The 14,760-nt window shown below is 39.9% G+C and overlaps 1 protein-coding gene across 18 annotated transcripts in view; it reads left to right on the top strand.

Annotated features, from left to right (window-relative positions):
- ANK3 (ankyrin 3) overlaps positions 1-14,760 on the top strand; it is a 690,167-nt gene that overhangs the window by 563,620 nt on the left and 111,787 nt on the right. For 11 of the 18 annotated variants that reach the window (XM_086679761.1, XM_086679764.1, XM_086679765.1 and 8 more), the window contains 2 exons: positions 1,089-1,161; positions 1,323-1,385. In XM_086679761.1, coding sequence (XP_086535887.1) covers positions 1,089-1,161; positions 1,323-1,385 — 136 coding nt within the window. The remainder of the gene's footprint in view (positions 1-1,088; positions 1,162-1,322; positions 1,386-14,760) is intronic. The other 7 variants (XM_086679767.1, XM_086679768.1, XM_086679766.1 and 4 more) reach the window with 1 other exon arrangement.

Below are 14,760 nucleotides of genomic sequence, written 5' to 3'. Positions count from 1 at the left end.
CAATTGGGGGACATTCTACAAAATACCTGACCAGCTCACTTCTAAACGGTGAAGGTCATTAAAAACCAGGAAAATCTGAGACACTGTCACAGCCAAAGGAGCCTAAGGAGGCCTGCCAGCTAAAGATAATGTGGTATCCTGATGGGTCCTAGAATAGAAAAGGGACATTTGGTAAAACCTAAGGAAATCTGAATAAAATATAGAGTTTAATTAATAGTAATATGTGAGTATTGGTTCAGTAATTGTGACAAATGTACCATAGTTTTAACAACCTAGCTTTTTTTCCAGTTGCCTTATTTAAGTATCTTCCCATGTTCCATTAGCCTTTCCTATGCTCAAGATAAAAAGAGGACTTGTTTTACAACTAAAACATTAAGTCACTAATATTTTTTAACAAGTTATGTTGTTGGTGTCTTTGGATGGACATAATCTATATAGGTAAAAAGTCATCAAAGAGCAAGTAAAAGATTCACTAAGGCCTTTGCTCTGTAATCTACAGTTCTTTAAAATTGTGTAGGGGTTAAAATGATCTTGCAAATGCATTACCTCTAAAATATTTTCTGCAAGGCATAGTTGCACAAATTATATAATTTATACAATCTTGATGTTTTGTATTTAAGCTAGGAATCAGAATGTACATATAGAAGGCCAAGACAAAAATCAATGGCTGGCATGGCACAGGAATAAAGACACAATGCTTGCTGTTCATTTGGCTTATCTTCAGCCAAGACTTTTAGTGGAATGAGGTGGCAGGTTCATGAGACCATGAAAAAGTGTAACAATGGACAAGGAGAGGCAATATCTCCCTTCTCTTGTCCTTTGAACAGCCTTATTATGACCTAAATCTTTTAAGCCGGTTTGCTTTGCCACTAGAATTTGTTCACCTTGTATTTGTTCTTATCAGTATATCTATGGTGAGGACCTTAATGCTAAGGGACAGTTTTGATGTCGTTTTATATGTGGGAGCTTCAAGATATTCAGCACATAAGTCCTGTAATAAATCAACTGATTAATTTAGAAAGAAATAGTGTCATTAAAATGTTCAGTCTGCTTACACTAAAGTACTGCTTTTTTGTTGTTGTTACTAGACTATCATAGAGAAGCACAAAATGAATGTTCCAGAAACGATGAATGAAGTTCTTGATATGTCTGATGATGAAGGTACGAAACCCACCTTTATGTTCGTAATTAAGTGTGACTTCATATTTGTTTCCTGAAGAACGTTTATTGCAAAAATGTTTTTAGATATGTTCATGTTTTTTGTTGTCGTATAAAGAGTATGCATTTTTCACACACTTACACTGTTCACTTAAATCATGCAGTTCGTAAAGCCAACGCCCCTGAAATGCTCAGTGATGGCGAATATATCTCAGATGTTGAAGAAGGTATTTGTAACTTTTTACTGTGATGAAATTTAACTACCAGCTTTATCTTCCATTTCCTATCTTTGAAATGTAACACTTCCTTGAGTTACTAACTTTTCACGTAACTTACAATTATTAACTTACATATCATTTAAAAGATGTGCGTTTGGAATTAGTGTCGTTTCTTTGAAGCCCCTCTGCTTGAACCCATTTTCCAACTTGAAAATACAAATGTCACTATATGAATTACTTTCTTTCTTTTTGTTTCTATTGAGCAGAAACTTGATTTTTATTGTTTACATTTGAAAATCTAGAAGAGAAAAATCTGCCTAATGTTTATGCATGAAATATTTTTTAAAATAAGTGAGAGAAGGTATCTTATAGGTAAGGAATTAAATGCCCATTTTTAAGGTTTACTCTAAGCTTCATAGTAAAAGCAGCTTTTGAACTTGAACTAATAATGGAAACTCAACCTGAACAAAACTGCTTTCAAAATATAAATTTTCAGTATTGATTTCATTAAAGAGATCAATATATAAATGCTGGTAGTCATACTTCATTTGCTTAAAATAAACTACTTGTTTTCTGCCTTATTTAAAAATTGATACATGTGACTAGCTCATGACATGTAGATATATCGATTAATGATATCTTTAAAAGTTACATTGGAAAGGTAGTACTTTTACAGAGCATAAATATTCTAAAGATGGCAAATTTGAGAGTTTTACTGGAATAATGAAATGTGTCCTTATAGTAGAATTTATATTATATTTATGTTTTTTTTTCTTACACCATTTGACTCTTCCAAACTACATCTATCTTCTTGCTCCCTGTATTTGCCATCTCTTGTGTATTTTTCTCATAGAGCGGACTCAATGCTGTTAGTCTTTCTCTGCATTTAGGTAATTTTCCCTATTTTAATTATTGGTTTCAACTTTGAATTGCACAAATGTAACTGAAAATCTAAACAGTGGAAAGCCTACGTAATCCAAAGTCACTTCAACGTTTCTGGCATCCTATGACTGCCTACTGTAAGTGCACTGTGGCCAGGGCGCTGCGTGCCTCGAAAAGTTAATGCCCTGGTGGTCATTCAGGAACCTGGAAGGACCCGTCTCATTGTTTGTAAATGTCGTGTTGATAAATGTTAAGGGCTTTTCCTCATTTTTCTTTCCTTTTGTCTCAGCCATAAGCTATATGTTTACCACTGTTCTATCGCCAATTGAATATCTGTATCAGCTTTAGGACTTTAAGAATATTATGCCTTCCTGTCATGTTATATTTCAATGCCTTCTTATGTAACATTTTAGGAGTAATTTCTTATGTGCAAAAGATAGAAGGAAAGTGATGTTCTCACATGGATGTGTACGCACATAAGACATGTCAGAAGTACATTTTCAAATGAGCTTTTATGAAATATGACAATCACAGACCTAAAAATTTGCTAGCTTTGACAAAATACCTCAATATTTGCATTGACGAGAGGCCAAGTTTGAATGGAAGAAATAACACTTTATATATGTGAATAACCAAATAATTTCCAAAAAGGGAGAAATTTTGAATCCTTTCACTTGAAGAGAATTCATCTAGCCATTTAACTAGAAATGACAATGATTTCTTATAGATTTATCTCAGCTTGAGATTTTGAAATTAATAAACAAATTTTAATTCTCATTTTAATAATCTTTAAACTTTTTGGCCCTTGCTTTATGGGTGGGTCATGGGCTGTGAGAATCAGATGGCTTTTGATTTCATAATATTGTAGAATTTGATGGTGGAAGGGGTTCCTAAAAGGTCACTTGACCTGAACAATAACCTTCTATGTTGGGGTCATCTCTATGAAATCCTCTCGGGGAGATCTTTTGCCCAGATGCCTCAATGACAGAAATTCCCTGGGGCGCCTGGGTGGCGCAGTCGGTTAAGCGTCCGACTTCAGCCAGGTCACGATCTCACGGTCCGTGAGTTCGAGCCCCGCGTCAGGCTCTGGGCTGATGGCTCAGAGCCTGGAGCCTGTTTCCGATTCTGTGTCTCCCTCTCTCTCTGACCCTCCCCCGTTCATGCTCTGTCTCTCTCTGTCCCAAAAATAAATAAACGTTGAAAAAAAAAATTAAAAAAAATAAATAAATAAAAGAAATTCCCTAATTCCCAGACTGCTTGTTCCATTTTTAAACTCTGAGTATAAAAATTCTTCATTTTACTGAGTGTCCTTCTCATTGATTCAGGCTTCTACTCATTGATTCAGGCTCTGATATATTTGGCACTATTTAAAACAAAATCTGCCTCTTCTATGTGACAATCCTTGCGATATTTAAAAAATATGTTCCCTATTTCCTCTTACTCTATTTTTCTCTAATACCTCCCTTTCCTCTGCTCCCTCATCATCATGGCCAGTCACCTATGCACATTTCAGTGTGTCAATTTCCATCTCAAATTGAGGTGACCGGAATGGAACACAGCATTCCAGGTACAGTCTGATCAAAGCAGAGTAATGCAGGGCTATTGCTTTGTCCATGGATGATACTAAAAATCTATTATTGAAGAGTAAGATGTTTTCGAGGTTGGGGCACCTGGGTGGCTCAGTCAATTAAGAATCTGACTTTGGCTCAGGTCATGATCTCATGGTTTGTAAGTTCAAGCCCTGCGTGGGGCTCTGTGCTGACAGCTCAGAGCCTGGAGTCTGTTTTGGATTCTGTGTCTCCCTCTCTCTCTGCCCCTCCCCTGCTTGAGCTCTGTCTCTCTCTCTCCCTCTCTCTCTCTCTCAAAAATGAATGAACATTAAAAAAAATCAAGATGTTTTTGAGGTTATAATAACCACTTAATTTGACTCCTGTTAACATTACTATCAGCTGATGTTCCTAAATTTTGCTTACGTGAGTCCCGATAAGCCATATCTGCCTTATCATGTATTTACATGGTTCTGTGCTAAATAAACTAGTGTTTCTGTATTATTCCAAATCGCAAAACAAATCCCTTTGAAATTTTAATTCTAAAAGGACCCCTACAACTTTAATGATAGCTTTTACTTCTGACTCATTTACCATATAGTCTTGCCACTGCTTTGCTACTTGAGGTGGATTCTGAGTTGCCGTACAGACTGCGGCAAATGTTTATTTCCATGTCACCACAAGGTGTTGTGAATATCTTCCTCTAAAAACCAGTAAGAGATCATCACACTGGTATCCTATGTTACTGAGGATATCAGCAGGTTTTAGAAGCAAATAAAAATGAAAAGCGATATACACTGCCAGTGTTTCTCAAGAAAGAAAAAGAGAATGAGTTTGCACTATGGAAAAATATAATTTTAATCCTGTATTCTAAAAATTGGTAAATATTAAGGGAATAGTGTCAACAGTAGTCTTTCTAGCCCTTCTCCTTCTTTTTCTTCTTTGCTTTCTCCTTCTCTGTCCCCTCTCTCTTTTGTCCACTATGCAAAATTAGTATAGGTAAAAGAATGTGTGCATTAATTTCACACACTAAAAAAACCAAGAAAACAAATCTAGACAATGTTGTCAGTTAATGATATAGGGGAACAATGGAGCCAAGTCACAGAGTAGAATAAAGGCTGAAGTATCAGCAAAGCAGAGCAATAGAAGGAAAGGCGATAAAGCAGCCTTCTCTAACTCACACATTACCCAGGCAGAGCTCCTAGACGGTCAGACTGATCCACAAATATCTTAATGCCCCACTATCTTCTTTCCCAGAAAATACGTTACACGCATGTACAATTAATATACATGCAAAATTAATGCTGGTTCTGGTGCCAGTTACATTCTTATGTTTTGTAACTCAGTTTATAATTTAAAAGAAAGAAAAGCAAAGATGAAAGAAGGAGAGAGAAGAGGGAGGGAGGGAAGAAAGAGAAAGAAGAGAGAGAGGAAGTAAGAAAAGAAAGAAGAAAGAAGCAAGAAAAGAAAAGAAAGAAGAAAATTGAGATTAAGTTTCAATCTGTCTTCTCTTTTGGGTCCCCCCTCCCAAGAGATTTTAGAGTTGGCTTTGGTTCAGTGCTGACTTTAAATTGTAAATTCCTATAAAGTATATTTTATAATTTTTTAAATAATGTATAAAATGTTGTTTTAGCTTGCAGAGTTCTAGTGAGTTGGGTAATAGTAACAGAGTTAAAGAGCCATAGATGGGACATAATGAGAAATGCAATTAAACCATGGAAAGTAAACCAAAGGCAGCTCTGTGAAATAGAACTCTACTGAACAGGTTTGGGAGATAACTGGGTAAGACTGGAAAAAATTGCTTAATTCTTAGCTACTTACAATTTTGCTAGGGCTGCAAAATCTCTCTCGGGATCTAAGGCAGACACTGAAAATTAAAAGGAAAAAAGGAAGAGGCTGAGTATACATGTGGTCAAATAATTATCAGATAGGTAGAGGTTTGAGATAAAATGCCATCAGATGTTAGTGACATGAGGGGTGAGGAGAGTCAGGCTCAGTCACCTCTGTGCCAAATTCAGTGCCCAGTGAACTGAATCAGTCATGTAGCCTATCCTCTCCACTATACTGATGAGGTAGCAAAGCCCAGATGAATGTTCAGTGACTTGCCCACCCAGGTTAGTGGCAGAACTGAACAGGAAGACGATCAGACAGTCTGGTTCTAGAGCTTCTCTTTCATTGCTACTTTAACATGATCTCTTTTCTTATACACAGAACCCAAGAATGTATTATTTTTAAGCTTCTAAAAGTTTTAAAAAGGGAAATATTAGGGAAAGGGACAGATTATGCTCTTGGATATTATCACAAGTAATAAGAATTATTTTGTAATGAGCTCGATGAGACTTTTGTAGAAATAGTTTACTTTCTCCTGACCATCCTGGTAAAAGAAGTATGCAGACCTAGATGCAAATACAAGTAAAATAAATAGACATGGAATTTAGAATAGATTTTAAAAACTCAAAGCAAGGGATTTTAATAAACATATCGGAGTCTTCTCAGGAGAGAGTAAGTCGAATTTGAATGGCACAATCTGAAACTCAAAAAAATTACTTCAGGAGACATGAAGATGCATATCAAAGGAACCACCAGAAAGATGCCCTTTTAGGACCTCTTCTCACAAATGCCTAGGACTATCCTCCTCCCCTATCCCCTGTCCATCCTAATAAATAAGTCAGGCGATGAAGTTTTTAGCTTTATAGGTCAGGAAACAAGCCTTGGAGACTAGCCTGACCCAGGTGGTCCAAGGGAGTGGTGGTGGTTGTGCAGAAATTGTTCTTTACCTGAAATGTTATCATTTTATAAATGATAACATCATAAATCTAGCCTTTGCCTGATATTTCTCTGCTTACAATTGACCTTTCAAACAGACCTTATATAACTGCAAGCTTCCTTCAGTGATAAAGTCAAAATGAAATACCACAAGCAGAACCCAAGTCTTATTCTCTGTTACATCCCCAGAACCTAGCACAGTGCCTGGTACACAGGAGATGTTCAATATGTGTTTAGGTGGTTGCACCACAGTGGAGGGAGACTCAAAGAAAGGAGAGTTTTACAGGTTTCTGAGAACTGGCAGGATAGAGAAAGTTTGCCTGCTGTGTCCTTCTTCCTTCTAATAAACACCTTCCCACTGAGACAGTGCTGGGCTATGTATCGTGTCAATAAACAGCTTTATAATGACTCTCCTAAGGTATATCTGCATCTCAAAGAATAGTTAACAAATTTAAAATAATTTCCAGTGAAAGAAAAAGAACTGTTAACTGTTAAATTCTAGTTTTATTTAATTTATTTTTTTAATTTACATCCAAGTTAGTCAGCATATAGTGCAACAGTGATTTCAGGGGTAGATTCCTTAATGCCCCATACCCATTTAGCCCATCCGCCCTCCCACAACCCCTCCAGTAGCCCTCTGTTTGTTCTCCATATTTAAGAATCTCTTAGGTTTTGTCCTCCTCCCTGTTTTTGTAGCATTTTGTTTCCCTTCCCTTATGTTCATCTGTTTTGTATCTTAAAGTCCAAAGGTCTTTGTTCTAAAACACAGTCCATCCTATCTTTGGTATGCTATCTTTGGTTTTGGAATTGTTGAGTGATTTTCCTCCACACCATCCACCTACCCAGCTACATACCTGAAATTTCCATCTAGATTCTCATAGACATCTTAACTCATCATGGCCTGGACACCTGCTCCAAACAGTGTCTCCTCCCGCCTTCTCCATCTCAGTAAGTGGCTCCGTCATGCAAGCCAGCTCTGAGGTTCTGTGTAGTATCCCTTTTCTTAGCACTCATGCCGGGTCCCTCGGCAAGTCCTATCAGTTTTCCAGAAGCCATCTCACGTCCCTCTTCTCTGCCTCCCCACTGCCACCACCCTCATCCAATCCCACATACTCCATTCTCCTGTGGACTACTGTAGGAATCTCTGTACACAGGTCCACATGTTTCCCCACAGACTTAGCTTTCTGCACAGAATACTCAGCAATCTCTAAAAAAAATATAAATTGCATCATATCATTCCATTCCCCAGCTTAAAACACTCCAAAGTTTGGGGTGCCTAGATGGCTCAGTCAGTTGAGCGTCCGACTTTAGCTCAGGTCATGATCTCGCAGTTCGTGAGTTTGAGCCCTGCTTTAGGCTCTGCACTGACAGCTCAGACCCTGGAGTCTGCTTCAGATTCTGTGTCTCCCTCGCTCTCTGCCCTTCCTCTGCTTGTACTCTGTCTCTCTCTCAAAAATAAGTAAACATTAAAAAATACAACTACACTCCAAAACTTATAGTTACGTTTTTAAAATTCATTCACGTGGTTGCATATTATCATCGCTCACTTGTTTGTATTTCTATATAATATGCCACTGTGTGCCTGTACCATAGGTAAGTTATCCATTCCACTTGGAAATGGGAATGCGGGTTGTTTCCAGTTTGTATCTGTCCCCAGGTACACGTCTGCATATATTTCTGTAGGGTATAGACCTATGACTGTAGTTGCTGGGTTGTACATTATGCAGAGACAACAGAATTAATCAAAGCCAGGGAACAGTAAACTAGGATTATAAAATTAGTGAGGTTATTAAAAAAAAAAAAAGGAAGGGAAAGAATGTTATAAAGTGATTACCATGAGAGAGGGAGGAGAAGGCTGTGATTGGGATAGGATATATTCTAGTTCTGGACCCGGATGCTATTTATTTTGTAACAGTTTGTGAAAATGTACATTTACGTTTTATGTACACACCTGCCTGGTTGCTGTATTTGATGATAAAAGTAGCCAGCCCCTCTAAATAATGTATAGTATAAATACACAACTCAAATAAAAACCTCCCAAGGCTTCACGCTGCACTTGAAATAGAACTCGGGCCCTTCCGTGGTCGGTGAGTTCGCTGCAATATGACTGTGGCTACCTATTTTCCACCGTCCACTCAATCACTTTTTAACTTCGTCCTAAAACTCATCTCAAGACACTAGTCATTAATATACAGGCCAGTGGTAATTTATATTACCTATATTAGTAGGTAATATAGGTAATGCCTGTATTAGTATACAGGCCAGTTTTGAATTTTCCTGCCATGTGGTCTCTAACTACTCCACCCTGCCTCTGTAGCACAGAAGCAGCAGGAGACCATACCAGCACAAATGAGCATGGCTGTGTGATGATGGAACTTGTTTTAAAAAATAGGTGGGAGGTGGGGCACCTGGGTGGCTCAGTCAGCTGAGCATCCGACTTTAGCTCAGGTCATGATCTTGCTGTGTCTCCCTCTCTGTCTGCCTCTCCCTCACTCATGCGCTCTCGCTCTCTCTCTCTCTCTCTCTCTCTCTCTTTCTCTCAAAAATAAACATTAAAAGAAATTTTTTTAAAAAATAGGTGGGAGGCAGATTCAGCCCACAGACTGTGGTTTACCAATCTGTGGTTCATTTTTTTCATTTTCTTTTAATGTAGACTGTTAGCTGCATGGCAGTAGACCTGTCTTTATCCCTGTCCCATCATTTAGGACACATACAGATAGACCCTCCTCTATGGATGTGCCCACTGGCTTAAATCCACACATTCACTTGTGTCTGTCCCCTGACAGGATTCCATATAAATGAACACTCAAAACATCATAAACAAGGTACTTACCAGAGCATGCGACTCTTGATCTTGGGGTTGCAAGTGTGAGCCCCACGCTGGGTGTAGAGATTACTTAAAAATAAAATATCTTTAAAAATAATAAACAGGTACTTACCATTTACTGAGCCCTTTCTATGTGCCAGGAATGAATCTAAATACATTTCATGAATTATGTCATTTAACCTTCACAGTAACCTCAGAGTTAGAGCCATTAGATGTGGAAAATCAGTTCCAGCAAGGTTAACGACCTTGATCAAGATTACACAAATCAGTGCAAGGGATTATATGCAAATCCCTGTCCTAACCTCTTCTCCAACATCCATGGTGCCTGGTAATTTAGATAACAGCCCCACAACTGTTGGATTTTTGCACATTTTAAATGAGATCATGTATAAAGGGATCTCAGTGAATGTTAGTTACAACGTACTTTATCTTGCTTAATTTTCTCAATCACTTTGAGAAAATATTGGTACTGTTATTATTCCTGATTTACACTTACTCTTTTTTTATTTTTTTAAATGTTTATTTATTTTTGAGAGAGACAGAGACAGAGCATGAGCGGGAGAGGGGCAGAGAGAGAGGGAGACACAGAATCCAAAGCAGGCTCCAGGCTCTGAGCACAGAGCCTGATGCGGGGTTCGAACCCACGAGCCGTGAGATCATGACCTGAGCTGAAGTTGGACGCTTAACCGACTGAGCCACCCAGGTGCCCCTAATTTACATTTACTCTTAATCTAAAGTGTTATTTGTTGTAATTTATGTTAAGGAATCTGGGGCTCAGAGGGTTTAAGATATTTGTTCAGGTTCACATAGTCAAAGAAACTGGAATTTGAATTTGGTTTTTTTACTCTTTCTACTCAAATTAGATGCGATAGAAAAAAATAGATAAAAGTGATAAAAGTGACAAGGAAATTCAAAACAATGAGAGATACTAAAGGCCTCAGGAAGAAAGCATTTCAAGGAATAGATAGAATGTGGACAAGTAGAAATTTGGGGCAGGTGGAAAGAGGTGTTCTAAGTGCAGAAAGTGTCAGAGATGGGGCACCTAGCTGGCTCAGTTGGAAGAGCATGCGACTCTTGATCTTGGATCATGAGTTTGAGCCCCACATGGGTGTAGAGATAACTTAAATAAATAAAAGAGAGAGAGAGAGAGAGAGAGACAGGAAAGCAGAGGACTTCACAGAAGAACTCAGCACAATGGGGCTCGGGAAACCAAGCACCGGCCTGAATGAGGACCCCGGGAAATGTCATAGGGAGGATGAGAAGCAGTTCTAGAAAACTCCAGGCACATTCTCATGTACAGAGAAAGAGGAATGCCAAGGGATATGGAGGGAGAGCAATGAGGAAGAAAACCAGAAAAGGCGGGAGATTCCCTGACAGGGTCCAGTCAAGCTGAGCACAGGTAATCTGGGGATCCCTGGGGATCTCAGGCAGCTGCCGCCTCCATGACATGACATTGTGGATATAGACACAGAATAGAGTAGTTCTAATGGAGTGTGTGCACTTTTTCTCCCAAGAAGTCGTGACAGGATGAGTAGCTGGAGTGGCCTGTGGAATAAAACAGACACAAGGATTGATGGCTGGGAATTAAGCATGCTTATTGGTTAAGGACAATAGGTGTTTTTTTCATCTGGCCAAAACAAGTTGTAATTTTGAATATGCTTTCTTCTCCCACCCTCCAATTATTTTAGTCCCTGCCCATCTACCTGGAAAGTCTGACCTGCTTCTTATGGAAGTGGGTCCTAATCTGACCACCCCTAACCCTTTCCCTTCATGTTGGGAACCGTGCTGCAGAGAGAAAAAAGCGGAGCATCAGCACTGGGAATGGACAGGGAAGGGAAGGCAGGGCAGTGCAGAGAGCTGGGAATAGGAGGGTGTGGAGAAGCAAGGCAAGATGCTACACACGGGAAGGGGTGCTTTGACCACCTGGGCCAGAACCAAAATGAGGACAATTGACAGCAGACCCCACCTGTCTTTACCTTTTTTTTTTTTTTTTTTTTTTTTTTTTAACGTTTATTTTTATTTTTGGGACAGAGAGAGACAGAGCATGAACGGGGGAGGGGCAGAGAGAGAGGGAGACACAGAATCGGAAACAGGCTCCAGGCTCTGAGCCATCAGCCCAGAGCCTGACGCGGGGCTCGAACTCACGGACCGCGAGATCGTGACCTGGCTGAAGTCGGACGCTTAACCGACTGCGCCACCCAGGCGCCCCTGTCTTTACCTTTTAAGCACACATATTTCAGGTGGAGGTAGGAAATATATATAACATGTGGAAGAGGCCAAATGCTGGCTCACAAAGCATATGAGCTCCTGATACTCCTTTATTCCTAGGACAGTGAATATGTTCCTGTTGTGCAAACACTGTCCTTACACACCTAAGTAAGGAACAGCTGTCACTACTGAGGTCTGGATTTTGTGTTGAAGCTAGACAAATAGCCAACAAAGAATAAATAGAGGAAAGAATCAATTGGCATGATGGACATGACCACCTTGAATTAAGCTACCTAGTTTCTCTCTAAGTGAGAACCAACATTTTAGTGCCTGATTTCACTGGGCTAGTTTGTGGCTAGTGATTTACTCATTGTCTAGTCTTCTTTACCAGGAGCATAGATTTTAGATAATGAGAACAGGGTAAGTAACCTTGTACTTCTTTCTACCTGCTTTCTGTCTCTAGTCTCAGAAGTTTATGTGACCACGTCAGTGTCGTCTTACTGAGATGACAGAGGGCAGTTTCTGGATGAGAGTTAAGGTATATTGATAAGAATGATAAAAATATGAAAAAGTTATAGTGTCTGTCCCAACATTGTCTTTTTCTACCTCTTCACAGGAAGGACACTGAAATCGTTTTCCTTTCTGGGATGAGTTTGTTTATTAACCCAACCAAGATCACAGGGGACATTTTTCATTGCTACATCTGGAAGAGTTCCAAGACTGAGTCATGCATGCTTATTTAGAAACTATATCTAGCTTGGATTAAGGAACAGTTTAAAAACTGTGATCCAGTTTTTAAAAAGAAGCACATCTAGCCACAAAGAATAGAATAATGTTTGAGAGTAAAGAATCAAATGGACTTTGTTTACTCTTTAAAACAAAACAAAACAAAAAACTAGCCTGAGCAGAAAGAGTCATCTGTTCTGTGGGATAACAGCAACTTGTTCTTGTTGGTTAAGAGATGTGCAAACTTTGCCAGTCAAGCCTGATTTCTCTTTGGCCACCTGGGAAGGCTGGCTCTTATGAACACCTAGAGCTTGGGAAAAAGCAGGCAGAGTGTGGCACATGGCTTCCCACAAGAAGTACATGAACCCCTTAATGACACACACTTCCTTAGCCTTCTTAAGACCATCTATTTCACCCACTGCTCATCTAACTGTTGTCTCAACTTACCCATTGTTCTCACATATTTTGAGAAGGAAAGCAAGAAAGCATTATATATATTCCAGAATGTAGTTGGTAAACTGTTTTGAAAGAACCTAGTACCATTGCTAGGAGATGCTGGAAAACAAAAGGCTCAAGGGAAGGCCCAGCATCTGCTGCTTCCAGGCTGAGGGAGGGAGCTCTGTTCTTTACCTGGCCTGGGGCTGCAGCCTCTCCCGGAGCCTCCACCCCTTCCCGAAGGTAATGGAGTCCTGAGCTGGGCCTCCAGCCTAACACAGAAGAGCCTGTGCCACACACACGACCTCTTCACCTGCGTGGAGCAATTGCACGAGCCGTATGTCACTCCCTCTTTATCAGTCTGTCAGATATTCACAGGAAACCTTGCTTAATCCAAGCTCTTGCCCCAAACTACAAAATGAAAGGTGAAATACGTGCAGATCTGGAATCTGAGTAACTTCCCATTGCTCATTGTGTAACTCTGGGATCGAATCAGACACTGAGAACGAGACTGAGTGCATCAGGCTTCTACTATTACCACACTCCTCTTCCGTGCGTTTCCCGCTCCCTCGCTTTTTCTGAGACTAAAAATATCAGGGGAAGGAGAGAAAAGACTTGTGAGCAAAATATAGTCATTTGGATTCTCCATGCTGAAAATTTATTGTCTAAACATGAGGGGAGACAGACATCTTTTGATTAATGCTTTGCGTTGATGGAAACTGTTTTCTCTTCAAAGTTATCTGTATTTTATGTCCCTTATTTGAACCTTCAAAAAATAAAATACGCTGAGTCTTATTTGTCTCATCTCTAAATGGTTAATTATAGCACATGGAATTGCTGAGAAGATGAAAAGAAATAACATACTAAGCATGTAGAACAGTGACCAGCATATAGTAGGTGCTCAATAAACAGCTGAGTCTCTCTTTTTTTTTTTTTTCTTGTTTTTATGAAACAGAGGCAACTATCAGTGAATCCTGCTTACTGCTATAGGATTAGAATTAGGATGGGAGAGGGGTTCCTGGGTGGCTTGGTTGGCTAAGCATCCTGACTCTTGATTTCAGCTCAGGTCATGATCTCGAGGTTCGTGAGATCGAGCCCTATAGCTAGCTTTCTCTCTCTCTCTCTCTCTCTCTCTCTCTCTCTCTCTCTCTCTCTGCCCACCCCGCCCCCACTCTTACAGTTTCTCACTCTTTCTCTCAAAGTAAATAAATAAACATTAAAAAAAAAGAATTAGGGTGGGAGAAGATGAGAGGAAGAGGGTTTGGGTCTCCAGTTTGTGTGGGGGGGGGTCAAATAAAGTGATTGCATTTTCAACCCCCCCCCCAAAAAAAAGAATTAGGGTGGGAGAAGATGAGAGGAAGAGGGAGAACTTTGAGGGTTTGGGTCTCCAGTTTCTCTGTGTGTGTGTGGGGGGGGGGGTGTCAAATAAAATGATTGCATTTTCACCCACTGATGGACATACAGTGGACATACAGTTGCTTGTCACTTGGATCGCAGTGGTTATTCTATAATCCAACTTCAGAGACCCTAAAAACATGGCCCAACATGGCCATCACTTTCCACAACTCAGTTGACTCTCACTTTAGTAAAATTGGCTGCTTGCTGTTCTCAGAACATTCCCATCCTTTCCCTGTCATGCCACATCCACTGGCTGGGATGGCCGACTTCCCACTTCCACTCCTCTCTGCTTGTCTTTACTCACACACCTCCTTTCAACATCTGCCACGTCTCCCCAGTCCAATGTGATGCCCTCTTCCTGTGAGCTCTTGGATACTTTCATCATTTCTCTTGCACATCCTCTGACACTGGTGTGGTGGTGAAGAGCTTGGGCTCTGCCACCTAACTGTGTGGGTTCTAATCCAGACTCTACCACTAACTAGACATGTGAGCTTTGAAAAATAACGGAACCTTTCCATATCTATGTCTTCATCTGGAAAAGGGAAGTAAGAGTATTTGCTTTGTGGGGTTGAGAAGTAAATGAGACGTGCGTATA

The sequence above is a fragment of the Puma concolor genome, chromosome D2, assembly GCF_028749965.1.
Source record: "Puma concolor isolate L17-30 chromosome D2, mPumCon1.1.hap2, whole genome shotgun sequence".
In the NCBI taxonomy this organism is placed as follows: domain Eukaryota; kingdom Metazoa; phylum Chordata; class Mammalia; order Carnivora; family Felidae; genus Puma; species Puma concolor.
The sequence above is the reverse complement of the archived record's forward strand: the minus strand, read 5'-3'. Positions and strand labels throughout refer to the sequence as shown.